The following is a 14,666-nucleotide window of genomic DNA, read 5'->3' on the forward strand; positions in this document are numbered from 1 at the left end:
AAATATCAATTTTCAAAAACAAAATACTTCAAACTGGCTTTTCAATAAGGTTTAACACAAACATAGAATTAGATTTGAAATAGAACATATTTGATATTATTTTATTTCATTTAACAAGCACCAAGTGTTCAACTCACAATATTTCGTGAGTACAATGAAACGAAATATATTGTCCACTGCAGATAACAAAAAAATCAATTCATAAAATAATTTTGAATTTCAAATTATTAGATATTGTAAGTAGGTATTACTACCACAGTGATTAGTAATTATTTATTGTTTTGTATTTTCTTAACAAGCAAAAGATTGAAAATAATTTTTGTAATAAAAGAAAATTTTGCAACACGCACATTATCCTTATAATTTTATACATTTGACATTCTAGTTTCTATCAAAACTCGTGTCATATACTTTATTTTATTTTATTTTATTCATTATTCCCAGGACGATAAATGCATATTTCATGCCGTAATATAAATCAGTTGTTCGTTTATAAGTGGTCTCTCCCAGAAAGAAATACATGGAATACGTGGGACAAACTAAGATATGAACAGAAAAAAAAAAGTCAAGCTGTACTACTAGTTTGGTGTTTTGCAAATTGTAGGCAATCAGCATTGTTCTTATCTTATTTTGTTTCTTCAAAATTAAATATATATTAATCCATACAAGTACTAATCATAGACATGAAAAGGGAGGGGGAAACACTCTTTCGTTGCAATTTTGGATTTGTTGTTAATAATTGCAAGGTATCTATCCTCCATGTTGAACTTGGTTTTATTTAACTTTTAAAACACATTTATAGTGGGAATTCAGTTCCTCAAGTTTTCAAGAGATAAATTTATGCAGTTGAAGTAGCCAACATATAAAAGTAAAGTTAATATTAGCAGTATGGTGATGTAACGTGGGCAAATTTCAAGATACATAATTGTCAACTTACAAAGTAATAAGTGGCATGAACATTGTGAGAAATTGCAGATTCCATAAAGAGGTGACCAAAATTAGGGAGTTGACCAACAGGTATGATTTTACTTATTTCATAAACGTCAAAATGGTGTAAAATTTTAAAGAAATAAATAAGTAATACTTTACTCCTGAAAAGTTTAATAATGTTGCAAATATTCCTTTAATATTATTTATATTGATTGTAGGAGAGTCCTGAATATTATGAACATTTATATTTTCTTTCATTTAGGGATTGCCAGGAGCTTCTGGAAATCCAGGTACCCCTGGTAAAGATGGAGAACCAGGCTTACAAGGACCCCCAGGCATCCCTGGCTCTGCAGGTGCACGAGGAGAAAGAGGTTTTCCAGGTGAACGGGGCCCAGTTGGTCCCCCAGGCTCTCCAGGACCTCGAGGAGAGACAGGCTCTATGGGTCCCGATGGATTACCTGTAAGTATTAATGGTTTCCTGTAGTATTGCCCTTACCTATAACTCTCTACAAGTTCAATTTGACATGATAATAGTTTGAGGCTTTGAAGCGAAGTTGAAGTATTATCTTATTATCTTATTTATATAAAAGCAACCAATGACGTAAGGTTTATTGTCTTTTGAATCCAAACTTCTAATGTCCTGAGTAATGCAATCAAATATTTAAAGTAAATTTATAAAGATTAAAAAAAACTAATATTGAATCTTCAAAATTGCTATCTATTTAATATTAAGTCATTTTAAGAACTAGTACACAGAATAATCCACAAGATGCAAAAAAGATCACCATCAAATTCGAATTTCTTATATGAAATGAAAGTAAAAATCTTTTAATGAACGTGGGTAGGCGCTGACAACAATTTTTTATGATTTCTGGAACAGTTTGTTCCTTAGTTTACAACCTACGAACCATTAAAACCTGATACTTACACTTTCGTAGTTCTCAACCCATGTGTACTAAAACCCTCTCTTTTTCGTTTCATATAAAGAATTGTCTATTCTCTTTTGCACCATTAATATATAAAGCAGAAGCGCCCAGTGCTTTAGCATCAAGAATGAAATTCGTATTTCTAAATCTCATCCTTGTTATGATTAAGAATTAAATCTTACCAAAACAGGTTTTCCATTATATAAAACAGTTCTCGTGAAGTGGGCACAGTGGCTCAGTGGGCCCTTTCCTCTGGTATTTTTATTTTTTTTATTTATTTATTAAACAATCACCAGAACAGCTCAGAAGCCATTTTACACTGGATATCTAACAACAACAATAACAATGGAAAGAATTTGGGAAGGTATTGGCCAGGGCCTGTTTAGTAGGTACCATCCCGGCATTTGCCTGGTAGGACTGAGGAAAACCCTGGAAAACCTCAGTCAGGATGGTCGGCAGCGGGAATAGAACCCGCGATCTCCCGAATGCGAAGCCAACGCTCTACCACTTGAGCTACTTCGCTCGGTATGTGAAGTCCCTGGTTCGATCCCGGCCAAGTAAGTTTGTGGTGGACAACATCGTGCCTGTGCGTTTTCTCGAGGTACTCCCACTTTCTCATTCCACCAATTCTTCCATCATCATTCACTTGTTTTAATCATCATCTACCTTAGCCTAACAGGCATAGTCATGGGACATTAAACTCAAAGATTTCAAATTTCGTGAATTTCACTTGCAATACTAACATAGAACATTCCAAAACATAAATAAAACTATTATGCATATTTGTAAGCATATATCAAATAACATGAATCAATATTGCATTAGAATGATGATATTTATTGGTTCAGTTATTTCTAAATATTTTGAAGATTTTTGCTTTCTTTACTTAAATATTCTACTCTAATATTTAGAGAGAAAAAGAACTAAATAGCAGTTTAATTTTTTTCTGCTATATTGTTATTACATCATTTGAGAGTTTAAGACTGCATTTTACTTATCACATTAAACAAGTTGCAAAATATTACCTGAACTCTTCCTATTTTCGCATAATAAAGATCATAGCAGAAGATTAATTGTTATTGGAAATTCATGTACGTAATCTAATATTTTTTTATAGTTATTTCTTTCTCTAGTTACAATTTCTGTATTTACTTACTTTTCCAGGGCCCAAGAGGACCTAAGGGTGACAAAGGACACGCTGGACCATCTGGATTAGTGGTAAGTAAAAAATCTTTGAATCTTTTCCTGTTCTCAAGTTACTTTCCTCATTCAAATTCAGGATAGAAAAGAAAAATATCGTATAATATATTGAATGAAAGTCATCATTAGTGGAAAAAATAAAGAAAAATGAATCAATACCAAGTAATAAGAGCTATATATATTATTTATGTTGTCATATGTGTACTAAATGCGGATACGTATTAGAATACCAACAGAAAAAAAAAACTTTTCCTGGGCAGAAAAATATGTGAAATTTTCATTCTGCTATTCATTCATTCCTTTACATGTCATTGATCTAATTCAGACGATATTAAAACAATTATTATTTTTCTGGAAGTACCAAAATATAAGAAATTAACTGAGAGTTTTGTTCCTTAGGGATTGCCAGGACAAAGAGGGCAACCAGGTCTTCCGGGAGAAAAAGGTCAACGAGGAGCACCGGGACCTCTTGGACCCGAGGGACCACCAGGTACTCAATAAATTATTCTTTATCTAGTTTTACTTAGAAAAAAATCCAAAGAAAACTTACAGAGGTCGATAATTTCAAGTACCTGGGAAGTATTTTGACGAAAGACGGTCACTGCATCAAAGAGATGAGGTCAGGAATGGCCTTAGCTAAAGGAGCATTTAACCCGTCAACGCCCAGTGCCACTTACAGGTGACACTACTTGAAGGGTGTCTTCTTCCTGGTACAGTATGTCAACTTTGAAACTTTTTTGTGTGGTGATGCAACATATATACCTTAGTAGCTGGTGCTACTGTGGTTCACTAAGACCCCCTGTGGACGATTGGTGAACAAGAAGACGCCTTTAAAGTAGTGTCACCTGTAGGTGACATTGGGCATTGACGGGTTAATAAGAAAAGATCACTTTTAACTAGTAGGTTCAATATTGGACTAAGGAAAAGGTTAGTTAAGTGCTGTATATGGAGTATTGGACTTTATGGTTCAGAGACTTGGACTTTACGGACTTGGAAGAATTATTTAGAGAGACTCGAAATGTGGTGTTGGAGAAAGATGGAGAAGATAAAATGGACAGAGAGAGCAACAAACGAAGATGTTCTAAAATGGATAGGAGAGAAGAGGATGCTTTTAGTAAGCATCCTTCGTAGAAAGGCCAATTGGATTGGACATATCTTGTGAAGAAATTGCCTTCTTCATACCATTATAGAGGGAAATATGGAAGGAAAGCTAGGAATAGGAAGAAGAAGAACACAGCTGATCGATGATTTGAAGGATAGAAAAAAAATATCGGGAAATAAAACAGAAAGCTGAAGATCAAGAAACGTGGAAGGAAAATTTCCAGACTTAAATTTGAAGAAAAAATCATTAGTCCAAAAGGCAAAATACTGTATAATAATAATAATAATAATAATAATAATAATAATAATAATAATAATAATAATAATAATAATAATAATAATAATAATAATAATAATAATAATAATAATAATAATAATAATAATAATAATAATAATAATCCTAAATGTTGACTAGCATGTAGACTTATTACGATCATCAAAAAATGTAAAATTGACTATTTTCACCTTGTTAGTTATAAATTGTTTATGAACTCTACTTTGTTTCTTTTTAATTGAAAAGGAACAAAGTGTAAATTTTTTCTTTTCTGTAGCATAAACTTATTTCTTAACTGTATCTACTTTCGTTTCATTTTTATAGGTCGTCAGGGAGAGAGAGGCCCGCAAGGTTTAATTGGCCCTCAAGGTCCACCTGGAGAGCCAGCCGAAAGAGGTGACCCGGGACCACCAGGACCCACTGGAGAGCCAGGCGCTCCTGGCATGCAAGGTGATAGAGGACAACCAGGACCTCAAGGTTTGCAGGTAATGATTCTCACCACTATTTTATTCGTAAACAATAAATCGTGTTAAGAAATAAAGATTCCAGTTAGTAGAACTTATGTTAAGGGTCCACAACACATAATCAAATTCACAAAAAAATTAATAACATCAATCATTCCATTAATAAGTAATATTAACATTACATGCATAATAGAATGTAAGCATTAAAATTCGATTTAAAAGTATTATTATTCAAAACTAGAAGTTCAGAGAAGGTCGAATAAGTAAAGAGTTTAATTTATACTATTGTTACGGTATAAAACAACATCTATGTTAGTATTTATAATTTTCATCTTGTTTGAAAATCATTTCCCCCAGGAAGAACGTAATTCTTTTGTCTATATTCATTTATTAAGTATAGGGTGATTTTTATATTCACCTGTTAAGTATAGGGTGATTAAAAAAACTCATGGATTTCATTTGAGTCTAGAATTTCTAACTGAAATCCGATTTTCATGCGGTTTGTGGCAGATGATCAAGGAAGGATTGGAAGATTAATGGGACTATGTTTACTGGTTTAAATGCATCCCGGGTAATATCGGTCACGCCTTAAGAAAAGCAGCAAATATTTGCCAGTGTACCTTACAATTAGAATAAGGTTTTGGATTTTTGAAGCGGAATCGCAGCAAAATACAAATTAAGTGTTAGTGAGAATACAAATTAAGTTTCAGTGGTAACACACATAATCATAAAAAATATTTCTTGGACGACGGAGAGATTTCTTGGGAGACCTAAGGAATCGACCACTGACATTCAAACTTCTGCACCGCACTGCATCTCATTCCAGTTGTAAGGTACACTGGCAAATATTTGCTATTTTTCTTGAGGCGTGGCCGACATTACCCAAGATGAATTTAAGCCAGTAAACATAGTCCCATAAATCTCCCATCCTTCCTTGATCATTTGTCACAAACCACATGAAAATCGACTTGAATTAAATCCATGACTTTTTAAAAAATGACCCTGTATTGCTCTATTCAACTACTGAAGGAACTAAAGTGATGGATAATTAAAATATTAAATTAAACTCAGGAATGTGTCTCAATATTTGTTGACGCTGAAATAGCTACAGTTGAAGATGGGGGTTTCCAGTGAAAATTTCGACATTAATAAATATAGATGCATTCCTGAGTTTAATACTTGTCAATTCTTTTCATTTTTATAGTTAATAGGAAAACCTATTATCAAAGTCTATATTTCGATTGTATTTTCATCGTTGACATTTGTGTTTGTAGGGTTTCCCAGGACCTCAAGGCCCCAGTGGTCTTCCAGGAATGAAAGGAGAACGTGGACTTCCTGGACTGAAGGGAGAACAAGGAAATCCTGGTGTTCAAGGTAATCCAATTCTATCTCAGTTTAAAATGATAATGATAATAATAATTAATAATAAATAAATAAATAAATAATAATACATAACAAAATATCACATATATTTATGCACATTAAGAAAACACTACCTTTAAGTTTTGGATCACGATTCATCTTCTAAGAAAACAAACAAAAAAAAAAAAAAAAAAGAGGATTCATTTTTAATATTAAAATCTTACTCTCTACGCTATATATATATATTTCTTCTCTAACGTTCCTTATATTTATAATTTTTGTAATACGATAGTTCTTTTTTGTAACAATAAAACATTTTGTGCAAAAATCTGTCGAAATGCATTTAGTTTGATCTTTTACGCATCTTACTAAGTGTTCTCAGACTTCCTATATTTCACAGGTCTTTCAGCATTTCAGACATAAGTTTGAAGTCTTCCAACTTAGTATTAAGAAGATTTTTTTTATTTCATTATTTATTACCATATCTTCTGACTTTACCAGGAGAATTTTATCTGTTTCTTTAATTATGTGAAAGATTAAATGGTAATGAATATTAATCAGATTGTCAATATACGGAATTCTTAGAGTTATACTATATAAAATATTGTTACTGTAATTATTATGACTTGAAGTTTGGCTTAAAGTTATTCTCTAAAAGCCAAAAACAAAATAAATATATAAATAAATAACAAAGTTGATTATACAACACTGGGGTAATTTGGACAATCATGTTCAATTTTTCTATGTTTTTAATCTAAAAACATTGCATCCCCATTACTAGAGATTTTCGAACTTATTCAATAGCAAAGGACTCGGAGGCTCAGTGGTAGAGCGTTCACCTTTGGTGCTTGGGGTCCCTAGTTCGATCCCAGCTCGCGCCAAGTGGGCTTTGTGGTGGACAAACACCGTGTTCGTGGGTTTCTCGGGGTTCTTCCGTTTCCTCCCACTTTAATCATTCCACCATTGCAGTCATTTCTCATAATCACCGTCTCCTTTAGCCTAGCCGGTGTATCTGTGGGACGTAAAACTGAAATATTAGCATAGAGGAGTAGTTAATCAGACTTAATTTTTGTAAAACAAAAATTTAAAATTTACTTTATATGTCGAGCAAATATATATTACGTACAAATGGCAGTTATTGAAACGTTTTGTATCGCATGACGAAGATATGAACTCAAAAGTTCTTAAGACGGATAATTAATTGAATACATAAATTACTCCAATTGTACTTGCTTGAAGTTCCTATTGCATTTAGTGAGTCAGGTTTACTAACTTGGGAGGTCCAACGTTGCCATCTCATCAAGGTGCTCATTATGGGGGAGGTGAGTCAATTAATTCCGAGTGTACTAAGCATAAATTATTTATCAGATTGTAGGCTTAGCCTAGCTAAGGATTACTAATTTTAAAATATCCGCGAGTTGTCCTTCGTCCACATGTATGGAAACAAATACACGATTCCTGTTTCCGCACTTAAATTGCACAACAGACTGCTCGGGCGCACACGATACTCAGAAGAAAAAACCTTTTTGTAGATAACGAACACCTCCTTTACTGACTTTTAGTGCGTTTTACTGACTTTTTCAGTGTTTCCAATACCCAACCAATACCTTCATCCGTCAGGTGCCAAGCTACCAGCATCTCTCGCCATGCCCGTAAGGTCTGGGTTTGTTATTTACTTCTTTCACTTGCATAAAACGGGACAAATATTATTTTTTCATCTACTGACAGAACACACCCCAAAAACGGGACTGTCGCGGTCCAAACGGGAGGTGCGGTCGCCCTATCAATAGGATATACACGAAAAGATATGGAAATTGTTCCACTTAAAGCTTAAATATTGAGCGTTCTTCATTTTTAAAATGAAAGTATAAGAAGTTACTGTATCTACTATGAGTTGCTTTATAATGAGCTATTATTCTGTTTCTATATAAACCCTGAATTTCCTTTATTAGTCTGTCTTTCGCAAGAGAGATTAAACCAGGACACGTTTCTTATTAAGTAACATTTTCATTATAGTAAAAGTAAAGTAATTTTGCAAGTGTATTATAGATTTAAGTAATAAATTATGAATCTTATTTACGCAGGTAACCCTGGAGAACCTGGACCACCCGGATTGATTGGATTAACTGGAGCGAAAGGTGCTCGAGGCGAACCCGGACCTCGAGGAGAGGGTGGAATTATGGGACCACCAGGGCGACCAGGAGAACCAGGACCTCCTGTAAGTATTTACACTCATGCATTTTCCTAAGATTCTCACATTGCAATAATTCTTTCTTGATATTTTTATTGAAAAAAACATAACACTTAATAAGTTTAATGAAAAGGTTACATGAATGTATATGTTACGAAATATTCATGATGTTAATTGTCCTGCGCTTAAAGGTGTGACTATTAAAATGTATAATAGAACCCACCAGTATAGTGAAATAAACTTTTTAGCCTTAGTAGCTGGTTCAAAATGAGGAAGTTTTGTTGTATTGCGTAGTGGATTTCTGTTAGTTTTCATATAAGTTTTCATGTAAGTAAAATTCCTATATCAACATTAAAGTGATACTTTACAATTTATCTGGATTAGTAAAGCTCAAATCGAGAGTATTTATCAAGAAAAAAAAAAAAAATGGTTTAAGTGCAGAAAAAACGTTACTTCTTCTGGAATATTTGTGATGTATTAAAGTTCTGGTTTAGAAGATTCATGGAAACCATTCCTTACTGCTCAAGTGCAGTAAGATGATTAGTTCTTGATTTTTTTACTTTTAAAATTTATTTTTTTTTAATTTTATTTTTATTTTTATTTTATTTATTTTTTATTTTATTTTTATTTTTATTTTTATTTTATTTATTTTTATTGTTTTATTTTTATTTTTATTTTTATTTTATTTATTTTTTATTTTATTTTATTTATTTACTTTTTTTGTACATTTGTTCTGGTAATTCGTATCTCATTACTCCATAAGAATAGTTTTACAACAGAAGATTTTTTAATGAATTTGGCGGTCAATTAAGTTATGCACAGCTGATGAAGACACCAGAGCATGTCGAAATGATTTAATGTTGATTTGAAAATAACTTTTGATACTTGTATATTTACATGATTTTTCTGGCGATGGAAACTTTTAATGATTAGATACATTATATGACTTCTAAATTCAGCTACTTTTTTAAAGGGCCAACCTGGTTCGTCGGGACCTCCAGGAGCAGCAGGTATACCAGGAATAAAGGGATCACCAGGAGATACAGGAAGACCAGGGAACCCAGGACCACAGGGGCAGCCTGGAGCGCCGGGACCAGAAGGACCTAAAGGAGATTCAGGTGTTGTATATATGAGGTTTCTCTTTGATACTTTATTTCCTACCAAGTTACAAGTACAGGAAAAAATCTTATAATCAAAGCTATTATTTTGCAACGCCTAATGGATCTCCATTAAATGTTATGTATTATGTAGACATGATCATTGGTTCAACTCCTGCTGAGAGTATAATGCCTTGCATAGAAACCCAACTAGTGTTTAGTTCGCACTTTACGAGTAATAGTAGGTCTTCCACGATCTTTGCTGGCTGCTTAGTTAGGTTGTAAAACACAATCAATAAAACAAAATAGTATACTGTATTATTCATTTTCATACATGGTGGCCACAAAGTACCTTACCCCTGAAAATAAGTAACATAAACCACTAAACGTACTTAAATAACTACACAGAAAGAACAGAATGACATGAATAACAATACTTTTGAGAAGTTTTGTTGAGACAGAAAACATTAAGTACCAAAGGATGTCTGTCAACCGTCATTCTCATGACAAAGGATAATACGCCACCAGATTCTGTATGACATTTTGCGGAGCATTGCAGGTGTAACTTGGGTGAAAGCTTATTTCACAGCTTCTGTCAGTTAGACAGTGGTATCGTAACGATTTTGTGCATTATTAAGAAAGAATTGAATTTTTTCTGGCTACTTGTTTTTAGTAAGTGTTTTCGGGCTATCAGGCCAGGTGAAGATATTGATATCGTAAGTTTCGAATGCACTATCTACATTCGAAACGTCGGCTGGCTGGTAGTCCGAGAACACTTACTAAAAACAGGGTTATTAATATAAGTTGTTTGCTTTGATCAGAATTTCAGTGTTTACTAGTTGAGTTAGTTCCAAAGCCAGAATCGACAACATATATTTTTTCTGATATTAATGAATTATGAGATGTAATAATACTCTAAAAACATGTATTTTCTGAGCAGGATCGGAAGGTCCACCTGGACCAACTGGACAACCTGGTCCACAAGGACCTCCAGGAGACAGAGGTTTACCAGGGTTACCAGGACCTACAGGACCTGTTGGAGCAAGAGGATTAAGAGGTGCTCCTGTAAGTGTGCACTTGTTTTTCCTCTTTTAAGAGTTTAATTTCAAGTGAGTAGATTTTCTTCTAGTAGTATAAATTATTTCCAGAGGCAGTTATAGTGATTCCAACTTTGCTCTCTAGAGAAAAAAATAAATCACTTTCACTACATAAAATAGGCAGAAAATTTTCATAAAAAATTTTTCTCTAAAATACTCTACTGGATCCATATTATTTTCAATAATTGTCAAATACTGCCGTTTGTACCTTTTAACTTTTCTTTTTAAAAAAATCTTTCTTTGGAAAAATAGACAAACAGGGTACAAAGTGACCAAGTGCCTATTTTTTATGTGGTTTCGTGTGAATAAAATGCCATATTAGAAGCAGTGTTTTTTTCAGGAAGTAGTCTGGTGTTCAATTGTTAACGTATCAATTCTCATTACATTGGAGAATATTTCTAACAGGGTGCTACTTAAGACTGCAATTCTGCTATATTTTAAAATAAGGAATAATCGAAAAATCACATATCAGCTACTAACCAGTATAAACACGTCTACAATTGTATGTTTTGCCCCTACACATTTTCTTTTAATTTTGCAGTCTAAAATATACGCTCAAATGTTCTACAAAGTACATACATATTTCTACAATTTTGGAGATCATACTAAAATTTACTCTTTATATTTAAGCTGGCAAATGACTTACTTTGATTATTTTACTTGTTTCATTTTCGACTTATGTATATCTTAAATTTTGAACGTAGAAATATTTGTTAGTTCACTTGTGTTGATAAAAATATTCTACATACGAATGAATGTAAATATTATTTTAAAATAGGGCTGGTACTATCAATGCTAATTTTCTCTTTCATTGGTTTTGGCTCTCTTTTAGAAGTAAATTGATAAACTTTTAATACATATTCTGAACATAATTTTAAATAAAACTAAGTTGCAAAATAAAAATTGATAATCCATGTTTCTTTCCTAACATATTAAATCCATGTTTAAAATGTGTTATAATGTTTATCTAAAATCCTGATTAGCTAGATAATTTTAACCAGGGATGACTCCAAAGTTGAGCCTTGAATTTGGTCATAACCTGTATATTTCCTGAAAGAGTTTGTAAGGTACGTTCCAAAACAAGTTTCAATTCCTCGCCCGGAAGTGACCCTACGCCTTCAGGATTGGAAATATATAGAACAACTTGACCTATATGTTCTACATATCAAAGTGATCTGCATGACTAGTAGATTAAGAATATAATATGTACTACTCAATTCTGTCCTATATTAATGAATAAAACAAGAAAACATGATTATTTCACTATAAATATCCTACATTAGTGGACCCAGAAAGTTAAGAAAAGCAATCCATAATACCCAGCCAACAGTAAGTCCTTGATGTCACAACTAATGTGACTCATTGTTGTGGCTAGATGTGACACATTCAGTGTATGTATTTCAATTTCTATATTTTTTACGATTTCATCTATATACGTTATCAGATCAGTACTTTCATTATATATTTGTACGAGTTTTTTGGCAGGTCACTCGGTACAAAAACGTTCAATAGGTTTTGAGTTACTAATTAGGGAAAACTAGTCATGGTGGTAATTTGAGCTCACTTACTCGATCCGAACAGCTCTTTCTTTGTAGCTATATAAACCCGATTGATCACCCTTTAGGGTTTAAGCCCTCTAGCCACGACAAAGCAAGGATAATGAGAGAAAAGAAGGCTGGATGTTCTTTGCCGGAGCTTGGCCTTGGTTTTTGGCTATGTGTGAGAGTCATGTAACTCACACGTCACGGTCCTGGCAAGACGGTGCTGCCAAGACTTGGCCTTTATTTTTAAGGTGTGAGGGCCACGCAACTCACACTGTCTCACGATAAGTCTATGGCGTGATAGTGAGGTTCACTAATATAATATATTTGTAGTAAAATAATCATTTCTTTTTAGTTTATTACCTTGAAATAGGATATAATTGAGTTAGTTATGCGGAGCATTTTGATATATTGAATATATAGATCAAGTTGTTCTATATATTTCCAACCCTGAAGGGGTGAAGTCACTTAAACCTGTTTTGGAACTTACTTGACAAACCCTTTCAGGAAATATACAGCTTATCCTCAGAGGTTCAAATTTGGAGTCATCCCTAGTGTCTTCAACGTTATTATAGTAATCTTTAGATTTCTGAATTTTATTTAAATGAGCGATTTTAACAAACAAGTTCTACACTACAATATACTGCGTTCTTTGCTCATAATTTTAATAATTTGTTCTTAGATTATTCCTAATCTCTTTTTACCTCACTTGTTAAATTATGTATTTTAAAATAGACATATCTCCCAAAATGCATGAATGTACAATTGTAGTAATTATCTTTGCATACAGTTTAGAAAATTGATTTATTTTGGTACTTCCCAAATTTCCAGGGAGAACAAGGACCTATGGGAAAACCAGGAAATGATGGGCCACCAGGACCACAAGGAATTGCGGGACCACCAGGACCAACAGGTCCCATAGGAGAGCCAGGACCAGAAGGACCAACTGGTAAAATTGGACCTCCAGGTATTGCAGGACGACCAGGCGACAAAGGGCCAACAGGACCAGCAGGATCACCTGGACCTGGTGGACCTCCAGGGTTGCCAGTACGTACTATGTTTGTTTGATAAGAAAAGCAGCATAAATAAGATAAATTCACTACAATGGCCTTTCAAAACTTTCAACTAAAATCGGTCTTCTAGGGAAATGAATCTTCTTAAAGGAAATTTTATAATTTACCATGGATTTTCAAATCAAGGAACGAGAAGTGCAATCGAATTATACGGTTTATCCGCTTTTTGTTGCACTCTCTTTGAAACAATTTTTTTGAATAGGCTGAGAATTAGAGATCCCCATGACGTAAGAGTCGGTGGACCACCAACGGGCAAGTAGCGACATCTCGCCCCGCAGTGATGATCCGTTTTGAAAATTGGCGGCCCCACTTCCGTTTTGAAAATTATACCACCAGCGGCAGAGACGCGACAGAACGCCAATAAAATTACTCCCCCAAGATATGTTAAACCGCCTATATGCGTGATTTGTTTACATTAAGGTGGTCTAAAAAACTAAAAAAAAAAAAAGTATCCCGGGGTATACGCGAACCACCAACCTTATGATTACTAGGCGCGTATTCTTCCGACTTCCCATGGAGGCGATAAAGAAAACCTCGCTTGTAGAGGGATAAATCTTTGAGGTCTTTTTAGTTTGGCTACTCAGAGTACTTCTTTAACCGTGTATATTCGACGATAACTGTTTGGGATCAGATAAAATGCGTTCGCCATGTAATTTTATAACAAAATGACGCGCGTCTATTTACTTTATTTCATAGTTCTCCCATATTCAGTTTCTAATGATCGGCAACATTTCATACAATTATACGTATTCATTTCAATATTTTTCACTTCATGATGTAGAGGCAAGGGTTACTCTTGACCCTCGCGTCAAAAAAAAAATAATATGTAATAATAACCGCACGCACATGACTGGCGATAGTTCGTGTTGGTCCCTTCGCGATTCTCCGCGACGAATCGAAGGAGCGCGGACCAAAATGAAGCCCTCGCTGCTATGCGGTGGTAACTTCAACATCCCGACTCTAGATATCTGTTTCGACTCGACGAAACTCTGCCGTCAGTGGCACACTAGCGGCAATCCTTTTACGTGTCGCTATATCAACCATCGACATTTACCAGCAAGTGGGCTACTAGGTGCCGGGATGGAGTTGGAATATATTAGAATGATGGTATTACTCAAATGATGATAAGGAAAGAGGCCATAATTAATATTATTACACATTCACTTACACTTAAGTTTCTGAATGTACTATTTAATATATTATACATCATTAGAACAAAAATAAACTTTAAAAATCAGATTCCAAGTACAACTAACATGCAGTTTATTAATGTTAGTTTTTACGATTGTATTGTAAAATCATTGATTTGTGAAACAAAAAGATAAACACACATTTGAAGATACCTCCGCTGTTGTCTTCTAAACTTCCAAACAACTCCCAAACTCAGAGAATACTCTCAAACTCTATTAC

At 33.9% G+C, this 14,666-nt stretch overlaps 1 protein-coding gene across 2 annotated transcripts in view; it reads left to right on the forward strand.

Annotated features, from left to right (window-relative positions):
• Nucleotides 1-14,666, forward strand: part of LOC145678887 (uncharacterized) — a 136,299-nt gene that overhangs the window by 101,416 nt on the left and 20,217 nt on the right. For both annotated transcript variants that reach the window (XM_081749463.1, XM_081749464.1), the window contains 9 exons: nucleotides 1,193-1,390; nucleotides 3,021-3,074; nucleotides 3,456-3,546; nucleotides 4,756-4,916; nucleotides 6,170-6,269; nucleotides 8,342-8,475; nucleotides 9,422-9,566; nucleotides 10,486-10,610; nucleotides 13,015-13,230. In XM_081749463.1, coding sequence (XP_081605589.1) covers nucleotides 1,193-1,390; nucleotides 3,021-3,074; nucleotides 3,456-3,546; nucleotides 4,756-4,916; nucleotides 6,170-6,269; nucleotides 8,342-8,475; nucleotides 9,422-9,566; nucleotides 10,486-10,610; nucleotides 13,015-13,230 — 1,224 coding nt within the window. The remainder of the gene's footprint in view (nucleotides 1-1,192; nucleotides 1,391-3,020; nucleotides 3,075-3,455; nucleotides 3,547-4,755; nucleotides 4,917-6,169; nucleotides 6,270-8,341; nucleotides 8,476-9,421; nucleotides 9,567-10,485; nucleotides 10,611-13,014; nucleotides 13,231-14,666) is intronic.

The sequence above is a fragment of the Thermobia domestica genome, chromosome 2 (assembly GCF_964235325.1).
Source record: "Thermobia domestica chromosome 2, izTheDome1.hap1.1, whole genome shotgun sequence".
NCBI classification, from domain to species: Eukaryota; Metazoa; Arthropoda; class Insecta; order Zygentoma; family Lepismatidae; genus Thermobia; species Thermobia domestica.